This window comes from Pelophylax lessonae, assembly GCF_965119305.1.
Source record: "Pelophylax lessonae genome assembly, chromosome: 3".
Taxonomy (NCBI): domain Eukaryota; kingdom Metazoa; phylum Chordata; class Amphibia; order Anura; family Ranidae; genus Pelophylax; species Pelophylax lessonae.
Window position 1 is genome coordinate 676,753,509 of NC_138770.1, and position 17,803 is coordinate 676,771,311.

Here is a 17,803-nt window from a genome sequence, read left to right on the forward strand (position 1 = left end):
TCCAGCCCCCAATAAAAAAATAAGTCAGCAGCTACACATACTGTGTTTATGTTTCAGTCGGCTCTCGGGTGCTGCCACCACCATTGCCTGTAAGGAAAACCAGCCGTGAAGCCTTGTGGCGTTACAGGCGGTTCCCTACTGCCCATGCGCGAAACGCGCTGCTCTTTCTGAATGGCCCAGTGGCAAGGGATAGAAGAGGGGGGGCTGAACTTCCGAGTGATCTCGCCGCAGAGAGGTCTCCCAGAAGTGGGGACGGGTACCTGTCAAAAAAAAAAAAAACAACAGGTACCTGCTCAACCCCCCCCCCCCCCCGAAAGGTTGCCAAACGTGGCACCGGAGAGGGGGAGGAGGCAGATAAGCAGAGCTTCCACTTTTGGGGTATAGAGGAGGGGGGCTGAACTTCCGAGTGATCTCGCCACTGACCGGTCTCCCATAAGTGGGGATGGGTACCTGTCAAAAAGAAACAGGTACCTGCTCCCCCCCCTCCCCCTGAAAGGTTGCCAAATGTAACACTGGAGAGAGGGGGAGGAGGCAGATAAGCAGAGCTTCCACTTTTGGGGGATGGAGGAGGGGGGCCGAACTTCCGAGTGATCTCGCCGCAGGCCAGTCTCCCAGAAGTGGGGATGGGTACCTGTCAAAAACAGGTACCTGCTCTCCTAAACTCTAACCCTGATGCAAACCTAACCTTATACCTCAGGTATAATCCTGAACACTACTCTTACCTAAACCTAACCCCTTAACATTGACCCAACTCCTGGATATAACCTACCATCTAATCTTGACATATCACCTAAATGTAACCTACGCCCTTGACATAAAATTATCCTTATACCCAGAGGCATAACTAGAACCTTCCTGGCCCCAGGGCAATGAACCCTGACCGCCGGGGCCCTTTCCATCGGTCTAGTGGCCCTTTCTATCACTCACATGGCCCTTTCCTCTGGGACCGAAGCCCTGTCCACTGACCCTAGATTTCTTTACTTTCATTGCAGGGCCCTTTATAACCCGCGGTTCACACTGCTGGAAATCATCATGCAACTTGTGACACATGAAGTTACATGACACAACTCAAAACACATTCATTTAATAGGTGCTGTCCTAATCACTGTGACTTAAGTCGCAGTGACAAGAAAAAGGTTCCTGCACTGCTTTTCTGCGACATTGGGTTGATTTGAGTGCAATAGACTGCAATGTTGAATCACAAAAGTTGCAAGGAAATCGCAAGCAAGTTGCAAGTAGGGGGCGCAGCAGTGTGAACTGTGCCTTATTGTCCTGCATCAGGACCCTATAACATGTTCTGCAGTGGCTCCCTTCCTTCCATCTTGGGCCCCCCTACAGTGACGGAATGCCAAGGCCCGCATGCAAGTGTGACTTTTACAATACTGGTAGTTTTGCCACTGCTTATACCTTCGGTATATTCCTGAACACGACTCTTCCCCTAACCCCTAGCATCAGCCCAACTCCTAGATATAACCTACCATCTAACCTTGACCTAGCCCCCAAACCTAGCCCTTCATATCAGGCCAACCCCTGGACATAACCCAAACCCCCAGCATCTAATCTTAGCTTAACCTCTAAACCTAACCCATAGCCCAGATATAAACCCTTAAAATGAACCTGTGTCCATACTTTGCACACTAAAGTATTAAAGTACTACATGAACTATAAAACAAGCTTACATTTACCCTTGCAGCCATAGGCATTGTGGACAAACTCATTTTCAAATTCACTACTGAAGCACTGATACCCAAGCTCTTTCCTCATCCTCTATGGCAGCCAGAGACCAAATTCAACCTTTGGTCTTTTGTGATATTTAAGGATATTGAGAATGAATTACTCCACATTACAAGCAGCACAATTTTTGTAAAGCTCTTTTACTTATTCCAGCCTTCCCTTCAGGCTTACACAGTTGTACCAGCTCCCCTCCTGTACTAAAATGGCTTATTCTAATTTACTGCAAACTGTGAGCTTCTCACAATGAGCTATAAAAGCTGCAACAAGTCAGATCCTGCCTAATTTTTACTTTTCAATGGTAGGCTTTTGGGGGGGGGGGGGGGCAGTCATGGGGTATTAAAACCACAGCACAACCACCTATTTTGACCTCTCAAACCACCCGACAGGCATGTGAAAGTGGCCTCAGATGTTACATCTATTGAAGTTGTTTTGGGAGGAGATATATTCTGATTCTGTTTTCTTTTTTGTGTTTTCTGCAGATCACCTAAAGGGAGAGGTGGAGAAGAGAAGGATGCAGAGAGCAGCGTTAGGTGAGTAGACACTTTGCCACGTTGTATACAGGGGGACCTGAGCTGGCATCACCTTTAGGAGAGCTAGTCATGCACTAGCATGTCCCTGGCGCCCAATCATGTGGCCCTTTGGCACTTATTGTGCAGCCCTCAGTGCCCCTGCAGACAGCAGTCTGTGTTTTCCTTACCTAGGTGCCTACTTAAACTAGTGAAGTAAAATTTACTTTAGACTGGATGTGGTTTATTTCTATTACACTATCTAACTTTTTCCTATGTGGTCCATTTCTTGAACAGCAGTGATTTTTAGCAGTTTCATGTAACGTGTCTCCAGTCTATGACTAACTTTTGAAGCACGTCCTCAATTATTTGCATCTCCTCGAAGTGCACAGCCTCCTACCATCTCCTGTAGGTCTTAAGTCTCTGACCATCTCTTGTTCCATGCCTGCAGTCTCCTCCCATTGGCTGTTGGACACGTGGCCCAAAAGCATAGGACCGAGTGCTCTGGCATGCTAAAAACCTGCGCATGTGCAGTGAGTGCTCTCCATCGGTTGCACAATGTAGAGCTCAGCCCTTGCGATGACAGGGGGGGGAGAAGAGCTCACTGTGCATATGCAGGTTTTGAATGAAGCAAAGCGCTTGTTCCGGCCTTTTGGCTAAGATAAGCTAAGTGTAGTATCTGTTCTTATCAGTTGGTATGGACCTTGATGGTTAGTATCGGCAGGGGTTGAAATGAACCGGGGCGCCCTGGGTGTAACTGGGGGACCGGGAAGTAGGCACTGTCAGAGAAAGCCGGATGCGTCCGCCGCCTTCTGATTTGAATGGGTCCGCCCCTATCAGTTTGAAGGGAGCGAGAAAGCCGGCTTTGTCCACCGGTTAGTACTGCTCCTGGATGTGATTGGTGAGGAATGCGGATGGCGGTGGGAGGGCTTTTTCCTCCTGGTTGAATCAGGCTTGCAAGGGGGTCCTTTTTCCCCAGTTGAAGGCAGGCTCTCCCTAAGCTGTCTACGTTCCAAACCTCCTGGTAGGAAAGAGCTACATTGGGTCTGGCCAGGGGCTGGGACCGAAAAAGCCTGTGGTGTACGTGCCCCTGGGGTGGCAGCCCAGGGGCGCCTCAATTCTCACTGGTGAGGGGCAGCTCACCTGAGTTTTTGTGGCACCTTGGTCACTGCACCATCACACTTTTTCTGCACCTGCTTCTTGGGGCGGGCCTTTTGGCCAGCACCAGAGGAATGGGAGACATGTCCGCTGACACCCTCTGCTATCTGATTCCCATCCTGTCCGTGAAATCCGGACGCATGGAAGCCCTATTTTCCATCCGTCTGGAGGATCGGATCGGATGAGAACGGACAGGTGGTCCCTTCTCATCCAATCTCCCCATAGAGGACAGCGGGGATCTGACACCTCCCTCTCTGCACACAGAGCGGAGACGGAGCTATCATCCGCCTGCTCAGCGGGGATCAGCGGATCGATCCCCCGCTGAGCAGAACGGACTCCGTTGGGCGCACCGCACTTGTGAAAGGGGCCTAATGCCAAGTGAATGTTATTTGAATGGTAAAGTGTAATGCATGAGCATCTACTGTTCATTTTTTCTCCCCCCCCCCCCTTGATTAGACAATGTTGTCGGTTTTAATTGATTGGGTTGCATGCGCAGCCTGTGGTAGTTGGGATATATACTGGTCAATCTTCTAATATTGTTTTACTCCCCGTGTGTCCGCAGATCAACCTCTTTTTTTTTGTGATCCTGTACTATACAGGTCCCAATCCCCTATTCTGACCCAATTTAGGTTGGAGACTGCTCAGCCTCACGGCTGTGATAGGAGATTTAGTAGCAAAGGTCATTGACGTTCCCTGAAATTTTGGGGTGCTTTACTAAGTGGTGATCTGGGGTATTTCTTTTCCTTCTTTGCTATGGGGACACCTGAGCCGAGTCGCAGCTCCCTGTGTGCATTCAGACATGGAGCCGCCACCCGGCCATTCCCCCTCTCTCTCCTGATTGGCTGGCTGACTGACTTTGACAGCAGCAGGAGCCAATTGCGCCATGCTGCTGTCTTAGCCAATGAGGAGGGAGAATCCCGAGCAGCTCAGACACTCCTGCAACATTGCTGAATAGGGATGGGGCTCAGGTAAGTATTAGGGGGGCTGCACACAGAAAGCTTTTTATCTTAATGCATAGAATGCACCTTCTGCCTTTACAACCCCTTTAAGTTTGCATTTGATAAATGGCTGCGCAAATATTGCGTGACCTAATAAAAACTTGCAGGTCTTCAGCCACTGCTCTTCGCTTCACTATCCAAAGCCTAAAGAATAGCTTGGGCTTTCAGGACACTTTTAGTAGGAACCAGTGGCGGCTGGTGCTCCATGGGCCGGGGGGGGGGGGGGGGGGCTGTCAGACGGACCACACCATACCCCCCCGGACCACACCATCCCACACACCATACCCCCAAGTCGCCGGCTCACTCACCATGAAGATGTGGAGGGCAGGCAGCAGCAGTGGTGGCGGCAGCTTCTCCTTAGTCTCCTGCGTCTCCTCCCTCCTCCTTGGCCATCGGCATGGCTTCTCCTTTCGGCCAATCAGGCCAGTCTCAGGACCCGTTTCCTGATTGGCCAGGAGGAGGATCCGTGTGACAATAGCGAATATTCATTCGCTATTGTCACACGACTGGGTGGGCTCAGGGCGCAGTGCTCTGTGACCGGAGCCCACCCTTTTTTTGAAGCCTATTAGAGCCTTCTCCTTAGTCTCCTGCGTCTCCTCCCTCCTCCTTGGTCATCGGCATGGCTTCTCCTTTCGGCCAATCAGGAAACCTGTCTCAGGACCCATTTCCTGATTGGCCAGGAGGAGGATCCATGTGACAATAGTGAATATTTATTCGCTATTGTCACACGACTAGGTGGACTCAGGGCGCAGTGCTCTGTGACCCGAGCCCACCCTTTTTTTGAAGCCTATTAGAGCCTTCTCCTTAGTCTCCTGCGTCTCCTCCCTCCTCCTTGGTCATCGGCATGGCTTCTCCTTTCGGCCAATCAGGAAACCTGTCTCAGGACCCATTTCCTGATTGGCCAGGAGGAGGATCCGTGTGACAATAGCGAATATTCATTCGCTATTGTCACACGACTGGGTGGGCTCAGGGCGCAGTGCTCTGCGACCCGAGCCCACCCTTTTTTTGAAGCCTATTAGAGCCTCTGGCTCTAATCACATGCTTCAAAAAAAAAAAAAAAAACATTGGAATCCATGCGTCTGGTGCCCTGCATGTAGATTAGGGGGTCGGACGCCCCTGCGCCCCAATGGACGGGCCGCTACTGATAGGAACTAGGGTTCGCGAAACATTTTTTTTTTGTAAGACAGGTACCCTTCAAAGTGCACTAAGAGTTCAGGTGATGATGGTATAGCAGTAGACAGGTGTGAGGATGTGCAATGTGTCATGTGATCGTAAACGGCCCAAGAGCTATGTAGTCTTTCTTCCCTCTCCAAGCGCAGTGCGTCCCTGGAATCACTGTAACGTTACTGTATTTACTACAAGCCAGCGAGAGGCCAAGGTTGGATATGCATGCTTGCCAAAATATTTTATCATTTCCCAAATATCCTCTAGGTGTTTCCAGCTCCTCAGATGAACCGAACGAGTATGACCCAGCCGAGGATGAACTGCGAGGTCAGATGGAAGGCGAAAAAAAGAGGTACGATCACGCTGCGTGGCTGCAATAAAATACACTTCATTTCCACCTTTCCCTTTACTGTTTATACGGGTCGGCTGTCTTGACTGCGATCGCCATTTTCATGACCCGAATGAGTGAAGGTACACAGGACCACATGCAAAAACATTACAATGCATCCGGAAAGTATTCACAGCACTTCACTTTTTCCACATTTTTGTTTTATAGTGAAAATAAAAAAAATGCAGAAGTGATCAAATACCACCAAAAGAAAGCTCTATTTGTGGGGGAAAATGTGGTATATACAGTATACCATAGTTTGTAGACACTATAACTTTTGTACAAAGGAATCAATATACATTTATTGGGATTTTTTTTACCAAAAATATGTAGCAGAATACATATTGGTCTAAATTTATGAAGAAATTAGATTTTTACATTTTTTTAATTGAATATGTTTTATAGCGGAAAGTAAATAATATTGTTTTTTGTTTAATATTTGTCTTTTTTTGTTCATAGCGCAAAGAAATAAAAAACACATCGGTGATCAAATACCACCAAAAGAAAGCTCTATTTGTGGGGAAAGAAATTAAATAAAATTCACATAAAAATCACATGAAATTACATAAAAATGTAGTATATATACACCATAGTTTGTAGACACTATAACTTCTGTACAAACTAATCAATATACGTTTATTGGGATTTGTTACCAAAAATATGTAGCAGAATGCATATATTTGTGAAGAAATTAGATTTTTTACATCTTTTTTTTTTTTAATATGTTTTATAGCAGAAAGTAAAAAATATTGTTGTTTTTTTTTTTTTTCAAAATTGTCAGTCTTTTTATGTTTATAGCGCAAAAAAAAAATTAAAAAAAATGCAGAAGTGATCAAATACCACCAAAAGAAAGCCATATTTGTGGGGGAAAAAATGACATAGAATATAGTATATATACCATAGTTTGTAGACACTATAAATTTTGTACAAAGTAATCAATATATGTTTATTGGGATTTTTTACCAAAATATGTAGCAGAATACATATTGGTCTAAATTTATGAAGACAATTGATTTTTAATTTTATTTTTTATTGGATATGTTTTATAACAAAGTAAAAAAATATTGTTTTTTTTTTCAAAATTGTCGGTACTGTTATGTTTATAGCGCAAAAAAATAGTTGGGATTTGTTACCAAAAATATGTAGCAGAATGCATATATTTATGAAGAAATTACATTTTTTACATCTTTTTTTTTTTTTAATATGTTTTATAGCAGAAAGTAAAAAATATTGTTGATTTTTTATTATTTTTTTAAATTGTCGGTCTTTTTTTTTTGTTTATAGCGCAAAAAAAAAAAAAAATAATAAAATGCAGAATTGATCAAATACCACCAAAGAAAAGCTCTATTTGTGGGGAAAAAATGACATCAATTTAATTTGGGTACAGCGTTGCATGACTGCACAATTGTCAGTTAAAGTAACGCAGTGCCGAATCGCAAAAAATGGCCTGGGGAAATCTTCCGGAGGTCATGTTTGGCTGGATCTTTGATCCCTGGTTAAGCACACACCCTTCTCGGAGTCTTCCGTAACTCCCGTAAGATGTGCCCCCCCTCCTCTGCATTATCCAAGGAGGAATTTTCTACAGCTTTGCTAGATTTTATTAGGAAAATCCCAGCCATGATTGCTGACTCAGGGGACACCGCGTACTTTTACTCCTTGTCCTCAAGAGTCAGCCCCTGACATTCATGCAGCTGGAGGAGCTTCGGAACACTCAGCTGAGTATTCTGTCTTTGATGAGGTGTCCACAAATCCGTTCTAGATGAGTTTGTGCCTAAAGGAGCCTCAGTCTTCCGAAATATCTGCTAGGCTTAAGAAGACCATTTTGGTTCTTATTTGTCGCAGTGCACACATATGTGTCACTAACCTGAAACTACAGTGCCTTAAAGTATTCACACCCCTTGAAACTTTCCACATTTTGTCATGTTACAACCGAAAATGTAAATGTATTTTATTGGGATTTTATGTGATAGACCGACACAAAGTGGTACATCATTGTGAAGTGGAAGGAAAGTGATACAATTAAATCTTTGAAAAGTGTGGCTGCGTTTGTATTCACCCCCCTTTTACTCTGATACCCCCTAACTAAAATCTAGTGGAACTAATGGCACTTTTCCACTGCAAGTACCGGCTCGGCTCCACTCGGCCCTGCTGGGCTCGGTTTGGTTTTCCACTGCATGGTACCGCATGGTACGGTGTTGGAACGGTTTGGTAGGGTTTGCTTTTCCACTAAAGTAGTAAGTGGGTGGGATAACAACGATTCTCTGACCAATCAGTGGCTAGTAGTGACAAACAGTCAAGGCTGCATGCAAAGGATTGTGGAATATGGTATCGGTACGGCCCTCTTGGAACCACAACCGAGGTGGTACTGTTTAAGCGAGCCGTACCGTTCGGTTCAATGTCGTGGAAAAGCGCCGCCGTACCGTTCCAACACCATACCATGCAGTGGAAAAGCGCGAAAGCGAGCCGAACTGTTCGGTTCCATGCAGTGGAAAAGCGCTACAATTGTCTTCAGAAGTCACCTAGTTCATAAATAGATTACACATTTGTGTAATTTGATCTCAGCATAAATACAGCTGTTCTGTGAAGCCCTCAGAGAACCTTAGGCTGGCCATACATGGGTCGAATTTTGAAAGAATTTTCTTTCAAAAATCAGAAATTTCGTGCGTTTTCTCATTCAATGGCGCCACCATTGATTTCGAAATTCGACCAACCAAGCCTTCAATTTCACCTCATATTGCTACTGAAAAGAATTTTCGTGGCTGGGAATCTTCATTTCTTTCCGGGAATTTTCTTTTCTTGCACTTATGCGTATTTCTTTTTCAATTATATTTCTCACATGATTCTCCCATCATTGATTAGAAAATCGTTTGTTTTTCAAAAAAATTCCAACATGCCCGATCACTCAAACTGGATGACCGCACGAAAATCGGCCTTTGCTGCAGTCCACTAATGGTGCAAAATTCAAACGAAAATTGTTAGGAAAGATTTTTAAAAGAAAATTATTTCGGAATTCGACCCATGTATGGCCAGCCTTAGTGAACAAACCGCATCATGAAGGCCAAGGAACACACCAGACAGGTCAGGGATAAAGTTGTGGAGAAGTGTAAAGCAGGGTTAGGTTATAAAAAAAATATCCCAAGCTTTGAACATCTCACGGAGCGCTGTTCAATCCATCATGGGAAAATGGAAAGAGTATGGCACAACTGCAACCCTACCAAGACATGGCCGTCCACCTAAACTGACCGGCCGGGCAAGGAAAGCATTCATCAGAGAAGCAGCCAAGAGGCCCATGGGAACTCTGGAGGAGCTGCAGAGATCCACAGCTCAGGTGGGAGAATCTGTCCACAGGACAATTATTAGTTGTTCGCTCTACAAATCTGCCCTTTAGAAGAGTGAGAAGAAGAAAGCCATTGGTGGAAGAAAGCCATAAGAAGTCCTGTTTTCAGTTTGGGGGAAGCCATGTGGGGGACACAGCAAACATGTGGAAGAAGGAGCTCTGCTCAGATGAGACCAAAATTGAACTTTTTGGCCTAAAAGCAAAACGCTATGTGTGGGGGAAAACTAACACTGCACATCACACTGAACACACCATCCCCACTGTGAAACATGGTGGTGGCAGCATCATGTAGTAGGGATGCTTTTCTTCAGGAGGGACAGGGAAGCTGGTCAGAGTTGATGGGAAGATGGATGGAGCCAAATACAGGACATTCTTAGAAGAAAACCTGTTAGAGTCTGCAAAAGACTTGAGACTGGGGCGGAGGTTCACCTTCCAGCAGGACAACGACCCGAAACATCCAGCCAGAGCTACAATGGAATGGTTTACATCAAAGCATATTCATGTATTAGAATGGTCCAGTCACAGTCCAGACCTCAATCCAATTGAGAATCTGTGGCAAGACTTGAAAATTGCTGTTCACAGACGCTCTCCATCCAATCTGACTGAGCTTGAGATATTCTGCAAAGAAGAATGGGCAAAAATGTCCCTCTCTAGATGTGCAAAGCTGGTAGAGACATCCCCAAAAAGACTTGCAGCTGTAATTGCAGGGAAAGGCGGTTCTACAAAGTATTGACTCTGGGGGGTGAATACAAATGCAGCCACACTTTTCACAGATTTATTTGTAAAAAATGTTGAAAAACATTCATAATTTTCCTTCCACTTCACAATTATGTGCCACTTTGTGTCGGTCTATGACATAAAATCCCAATAAAATACATTTATAGTTTTTGGTTGTAACATGACAAAATGTGGAGAATTTCAAAGGGGTGTGAATACTTTTTCAAGGCACTGTATCTTTACTGACCATTCAGGTATCGGACATCTGAGCTTATACCTTCTGCATTACACCATTGCGGTAATGGGTTGGTGGATATTGTCCATCTCCTCTCTACAGTAGAATGAGACTCCTGACTCCTGAGTATGTGGAGAGCTGTGGTCTGTGGATATTGTCCATCTCATCTCCAGTATGGTCTCCTGACTATTTTATATGGGGAGAATTGTTTGAGGAACAACAGTGTAAAAAAAAATGTTTGCTGCATATGCCATTTGATGAAAAACAACTTGCACAAATGGAAGGAGCGAAAAATCAAAGGATAAAAGAGTCCAAATTATTTTTTTATTTATTTTTTTAAATCCAACGTGTTTTCACTCAATCGGAGCCGCCGACCCCGTGCATCAAAGCCCCGCTGCTGAGTGGGGACTGGAGCGCAAGCTCACCCCTTAGCAGCAGGCGCTCGACCAACGTAGGGCTACGGCGGTTCGCAGAGGAGGGGCTGCCTGCCGCAGTAAATCTGCAGCGGGCGGTCCTTAGGTGGTTAAGTAACGCAGTGTTGTATCGCAAAAAATGGCCTGGTCATGAAGGGGGTAAATCTTCTGGGGAAGAAGATGTTAATTTCTCTTAGGCCTTCAATTCCAGGCTTAGTGTTAGGCCAGGAGCCAGGAGTTAGATGGCAGATAAAACTGTTCAGATGTGCGGGGTGTGCAGAAAGTTCAGTAACAAGAGCACATCCCTTGAGCAGGACAGTAAACGGAGCAGGCTGGCTGGTACTTGTGGTGCACCACTGCAGGTGTAGGTTATACAGCAAGAGAGTGGTGTAGCAGGTGCCTTTCAGGACAGTCTAGTTGTAGTGGTGAGACTGGCAACACTGAAGGGTCAGGCAAAAGCGTAGTCAAGACAAGCCGGGTCACACATGTGTAGATCAGAGTTCAAACTGTAACAATTCAGCAACGAGGAAGAGGAGGGTCAGAACAAGCCGGGGTCATACACAAGTAGATCAGTGAATATATCAGTTGGGTCAAGCAGCAGCACATGGTGGAAGCTACTAGAGATGGGCTCAGGCTTGTTTGGGATCCTAGTCCCAACCCACCTGCCCTATCCCACCAGGAAGCCAACCCTTCACACCACTAATCACAGGCATTAAGACATTTCCCGGCCCGCAGCAATCAAAAAGGACAGATCCTGCACATGCTGATATACAACAAGTACAAAGAGGAGTACTTCACCAGCCCATGGCGCTGTCCATGTATTCACCTCCTTTGTTTGTATGTTTTATAGCTGAAATGTCCTGGTTGCTGCTGCTCCTCTCTAACTCCACTGGGGTGGGGGAGGGGCGGATCAAAACAATTCAAATCTGTAAAGAAAAGCGCACGCAACCTCGGGCAATAAAGCTTTAATAAAGGACAACAACACAGTACATTGGAATTGCACTCACACTTTTCCTTTAAGACAATCGCTTTACAGCATTCCAACAGGAGCTACTCGCTCCTCCCGTCCCTCCAGATGGTGACTCTGCGGTCTCCTCATTCGCGGCTGCCGCCGCTGTATCCCCGCTCTCCTTCACTTCCTGTGTTGCCTGGTCACCGGATGCCGGTTCTAGTGTGCCTGCGCACTATACCAACGTAATCTACGGCGCCTCAGGAGAGCCTCAGCCAAAGCCGGAGCCACAAGTTGTACGGAGCTGCGAGGTGGGAGATTCAAGACACGGGTGCACTGCCTCTGCTGTTACTACGGACAACGCGTTTCGGAGGCGGAGCCTCCTTCCTCAGGTCCCACCTTGCTTCCTGCTAACGCCCCTCCCTATATACCCGGGATACCATCGGCCCTAATTATTTAATTGTGTATTCTTAAAGGGGCCAGTAACCAATAATCCTTATCCACCTTGGCTGGGACGGGAGAAGCAAGGGGCTATCCACTTTTAAAAAACATATATTAAAAAACATATATTAAAAATACAGTTTAAGATACAATTTAAAATACAATTTAAAATTTAAAATACAATTTAATACCGGCCCGCAGCTGCACAGACCGGAAAATGTCTCAAAGCCTGTGATTAGCAATGTACAGTGTTCCTGGCGGGATCGGGCAGGTGGGTTCGGACTAGGATCGCGAATACGTCTGAGCCCATCTCTAGTAGCTTCACTATCACAAGCACTGGTGGTGTGTAGACACAGGTGTTTTTAAAGGTGAACAGTGATGAGCTGGCCAATCACCATCGCTTTACAGGCAAGAGCTGTCTCAGATGAGATTTATCAGTCCTAATGGGACAGCCCAAATCCTGGTACTGACACCTAGCTCCGGGACCCATCTTAATTTCAGGTCCTCTTTGCAATGCATAGAAGTCCCACTTTCCAAGGTAGTAGGAGGCAGTTGGCCTTTGTGGACCCCTGGACCAAAAGCATCTCCGATGCGGGGGTGAAAATGGCACCCAGGGGGTACAAGCTAGAGTTTCAGTCTCTACCTCTGCCCTGCTTCATTTTCTACATCCTGCCCATGTCTCCACACAGGCTAACAGACCTCCATGCTGCTCTAGCAAACCACCTAAATCAAGGAGTCATTGCCATTGTTCCAAAGGTGGAAATGTTTGTGTTTCTATTCAAATGTGTTCGCAAAGCCAAATGGGCTGATCCCTATCTTGGATCTGACGGCATTCAATGTCTTGTGTTAAAAAATGTCACATAGAATCCGCCGGATCTGTCATATTCTCCCTTCATCAGGGAGGCTTGCTAGCCTTTGTGAACATCAAGGATGCATACTTGCATGTCCCCATCTTTCTAGCTACCTGCGATTTGTAGCCCTTCCATTTGGCCTGTCTTCTGAGTGTTCACCAAGGTACTGGCCCCAGTGCTAATATTCCTGAGTTCTCGGGGCAATTCCATAGTGGAATACCTAGATGACCTCCTGTTGAGACAATACTGACACATAGACTTTACAAAAGTTCCTTTGGATCCTGAACCTTCAGGAGTCGGCCCTGGAAGAGACCACTTGGGTCTCAGTCTGGATACTACTTAGTACCGAATTTTTGTTCCACAAGACAAACTCCAGACTCTCTGCTCCCAGATTTAAATTGTACAGCCCAGGAGCCATCCAACTCTCCAGTGCATCCCAAGAAGATCTCTCAACATTGCTTGGATGTATTGAAAGCTGTTCATGTTTATCTTACAGCTACATCTTCCCTCAGGAAGACAATCTGCTTCTCATTTCACCATGTCTCAGTGTCTCTGACAGATCTTTATACAACCTTATAGACTTAAAGTGTTAGTAAATGCAGGAGCCTACAGTCACTATATCTGCTCTCCCACAGTACATAGAACATGGAAATGCAATTGTTTTAGTAAATATAAACTGTTAAATACCTTTTCTCATCAGCAGTATGTTCATAGGTGTGCACCCCAAAGCTCAAACACACACGTGTGTGTGTGTGTGTATCTATCCAACTATCTAAATATATATATATATATATATATATATATATATTATTATTATATAGTATTTATATAGCGCCGACAGTTTACGCAGCGCTTTACAACTTGAGGGTAGACAGTACAAATACAATACACTTCAATACAGAAGGAATCAGAGGACCCTGCTCGTTAGAGCTTACAATCTAAGAGGGAGGGTCAGTAGATACAAGAGGTAATAACTGTGGGGGATGAGCTGATGGAGAAAATAAAAGTACAGTTGTTAGGTGGTTGTATATATACAGTATCTCACAAAAGTAAGTACACCCCTCACATTTCTGTAAATATTTTATTATATCTTTTCATGTGACAGCACTGAAGAAATGACACTTTGCTACAATGTAAAGTAGTGAGTGTACAGCTTGTATAACAGTGTAAATTTGCTGTCCCCTCAAAATAACTCAACACACAGCCATTAATGTCTAAACCGCTGGCAACAAAAGTGAGTACACCCATAAGTGAAAATGTCCTAATTGGGCTCAATTAGCCATTTTAACTCCCCAGTGTAATGTGACTCGTTAGTGTTACAAGGTCTCAGGTGTGAATGGGGAGCAGGTGTGTTACATTTGGTGTTATCGTTCTCACTATCTCATACTGGTCACTGGAAGTTCAAAATGGCACCTCATGGCAAAGAACTCTCTGAGGATCTGACAAAAAAAAGAATTGTTGCTCTACATAAAGATGGCCTAGGCTATAAGAAGACTGCCAAGACCCTGAAACTGAGCTGCAGCACGGTGGCCAAGACAAAACAGCAGTTTAACAGGACAGGTTCCACTCAGAACAGGCCACACAATGGTTGACCAAAGAAGTTGAGTGCACGTGCTCAGCGTCATATCCAGAGGTTGTATTTGGGAAATAGACGTATGAGTGCTGCCAGCATTGCTACAGAGTTTGAAGGGGTGGGAGGTCAGCCTGTCAGTGCTCAGACCATACGCCGCACACTGCATCAAATTGGTCTGCATGGCTGTCGTCCCAGAAGGAAGCCTCTTCTAAAGATGATGCACAAGGAAGCCCGCAAACAGTTTGCTGAAGACAAGCAGACTAAGGACATGGATTACTGGAACCATCTCCTGTGGACTGATGAGACCAAGATAAACTTATTTGGTTCAGATGGTGTCAGGCGTGTGTGGTGGCAACCAGATAAGGAGTACAAAGACAAGTGTGTCTTGCCAACAGTCAAGCATGGTGGTGGGAGTGTCATGGTCTGGGGCTGCATGAGTGCTGCCGGCACTGGGGAGCTACAGATCATTGAGGGAACCATGAATTCCAACATGTACTGTGACATACTGAAGCAGAGCATGATCCCCTCCCTTCAGAGACTGGGCCACAGGGCAGTATTCCAACATGATAACGACCCCAAACACAACTCCAAGATGACCACTGTCTTGCTAAAGAAGCTGAGGGTAAAGGTGTTGGACTGGCCAAACATGTCTCCAGACCTAAACCCTATTGATCATCTGTGGGGCAGACCCATCTTCAGTGTTCTGGCTGATGGAAGAAGATTTTCATCCAAGATTTTACAATACATGGCCCCGTCCATTGGCCCTTCAATGTGGCAAAGTAGGTCTGTACCTTTAGCAGAGAAACAGAAAGCTCCCAATTGCTAGAATGCATTGTGAGCTTTCCAGCTACCATGCTTGGAGCACGCTCACAGCACAGTAAGTGGTTTGCACAGGCATGCCTATATGCGGCCGATCGGCGTGAAGGCCCACACACCGAGAGGCTGTATATATGAGTGTGGCCGCCATAAAGAGGTTAAAGAATTCATATACAGATTACAGTCATTACAGAAATCAACCCTGTACAGTTACCAGAATACAATATTTTTCCCCATAGTGCTCCTTCAGATCCTGAATCCTGATCATTGCCTGGCAAAGTCACTGGGGTGGTTTTGCTAAAGGAAAATAGTGGTGCACTTTGCATGTGCAATTGCACTCCTTTTCCCCAGAACTTGGTAAATGTGGTAAAGCTTCACTTTGTAAAGAACACCCAATCAAGTGCAAGGAAAAAAAAAAAAAAAAAAAAAACAGCAGTTTGTTTGCACATGATTGGATGATGGAAAGCAGCAGAGCTTCAACACATTTGCTAAGCTCTGGGTAAAATGAGTGCAACTACAGTTGCAAATTCCACAGTCTCTTTGCCTTTAGTAAATCCATGCCACTGTATCTTCCCCTGCAGGTACAAAACCCTCTTCAATCGCCTGAAGAGCTTAAAGACAGAAATCGAACACTTGCAGCTTCTCCTGGAAAAGGCGAAGGTCAAACTTCTGAAGGACTTTGAGGAGTGGTGGTCCGAGGAGGCCTCAGACTTACAGGTAACCTACATACATGTTCTGCTTGTATCTTTGCTGCTTTGCCTGGCCTTTTTTCTTGCACAGTCACTGCCTTCAGTACTGTGAGGAATGAGGGTTCAGCTGGCATGATGTGTTTGTATCTATGGTTGGGCGCTAAGTTGGGTCTATAAAGCATCAAAAGTAACCGTTTTTCTTATTCCTGCAGAACCAGACAGAACTGAACGCAACCAGCACCGCACCCCCTTCCCGGTCTCTTTCTTCCAGGTACAAAATAAGATTATTGGCTTCTGGGAGATTCCTTTGTAATGTAAGAATGAACTGTAGAGTAGGGGAGGTAGAAATTGTACTTGGATCTTCTTCCATGGTGAAGGATTTAGGGAATACTGGAAGATGACTTCCAAGAGGAGGAAGACTATTCATGGCCAAGCCACTGATTGCCTGAGATCACATGGCAATCCCATCATTTGGTCACAGAACAAGGACAGAGCTGCTTAAGTCTTTGCTGGTTCTTGCGCAGTGTTGGAAGGTCTGAACATTCGGTGCACTCAAACAAAATTTGCTATTACAATATAATTAATTAGGAAAATGACAAGCTGGGCCTAAAACCTTTACACATACTTTATAGCAGGGGTCTTCAAACTACGGCCCTCCAGTTGTTCAGGAACTACAATTCCCATCATGCCTAGTCATGTCTGTGATTGTCAGAGTTTTACAATGCCTCATGGGATGTGTAGTTCCGCAACAGCTGGAGGGCCGTAGTTTGAGGACCCCTGCTTTATAGAATAGTATCCCTTCTTAAAACCGAAGATATTTTACATTTTAGATATTTTACCTCTTCCATCAACTCCAAAACAAAGAGGTTAGATCCTGATTTAAGTATTGCAAGTAGGACCATTTATATTTTTCCGTTATTTCCTTACTAACTCTGCATCTAGAATTTCTGACTTATAGACCCGATTTATCCAACTGTACATCCAGAGCCACTAGTTTTATGGACCAGATACACCAGGGGTCTTCAAACTATAGCCCTCCAGTTGTTCAGGAACTACAGTTCCCATCATGCCTAGTCATGTCTGTCAATGTCAAAGTTTTACAATGCCTCATGGGATGTGTAGTTCTGCAACAGCTGGAGGGCCATAGTTTGAGGATCCCTGAGATACACTATATTACCAAAAGTATTGGGACACCTGCCTTTACATGCACATGAACTTTAATGGCATTCCTGTCTTAGTCCGTAGGGTTCAATAATGAGTTGGCCCACCCTTTGCAGCTATAACAGCTTCAACTCTTCTGGGAAGGCTGTCCACAAGGTTTAGGAGTGTGTCTATGGGAATGTTTGACCATTCTTCCAGAAGCGCATTTGTGAAGTCAGGCACTGATGATGTATGAGAAGGCCTGGCTCGCAGTCTCCACTCTAATTCATCCCAAAGGTGTTCTATCGGGTTGAGGTCAGTACTCTGTACAGGCCGGTCAAGTTCCTCCACCCCAAACTCGCTTATTCATGCCTTTATGGACCTTGCTTTGTGTAAATATAGAACCATTTATCCAATTGTCCATCCAGAGCCTCTGGTTTACGGATCAGATACATCCTAAATAAAGAGCCATTTATCCAATTGTACACCCAAAGTCTCTGGTTTATAGACCGGATATATCCTAAACATAGAGCCATTCATCCAAATGTCCATCCAGAGCCTCTGGTTTATAGACCGGATACATCCTAAATATAAAACCATTTATCCAACTGTCCATTTAGAGCCTCTGGTTTATAGACCAGATACATCCTAAATAAAGAGCCATTTTTCCAACTGTCCATCCAAAGCCTCTGGT

At 45.1% G+C, this 17,803-nt stretch overlaps 1 protein-coding gene across 1 annotated transcript in view; it reads left to right on the forward strand.

Moving 5' to 3' along the window:
• The window catches only part of KIF6 (kinesin family member 6), a gene marked incomplete at its 3' end in the record, with an annotated part of 381,890 nt that extends 365,520 nt beyond the window's left edge, over nt 1-16,370 (forward strand). Inside the window, exons 16-19 of the mRNA XM_082251003.1 lie at nt 2,214-2,264; nt 5,828-5,912; nt 15,862-15,997; nt 16,182-16,370. Of these exons, the coding sequence (XP_082107129.1) occupies nt 2,214-2,264; nt 5,828-5,912; nt 15,862-15,997; nt 16,182-16,370 (461 nt within the window). The remainder of the gene's footprint in view (nt 1-2,213; nt 2,265-5,827; nt 5,913-15,861; nt 15,998-16,181) is intronic.
• Nucleotides 16,371-17,803: the final 1,433 nt, after the last annotated feature.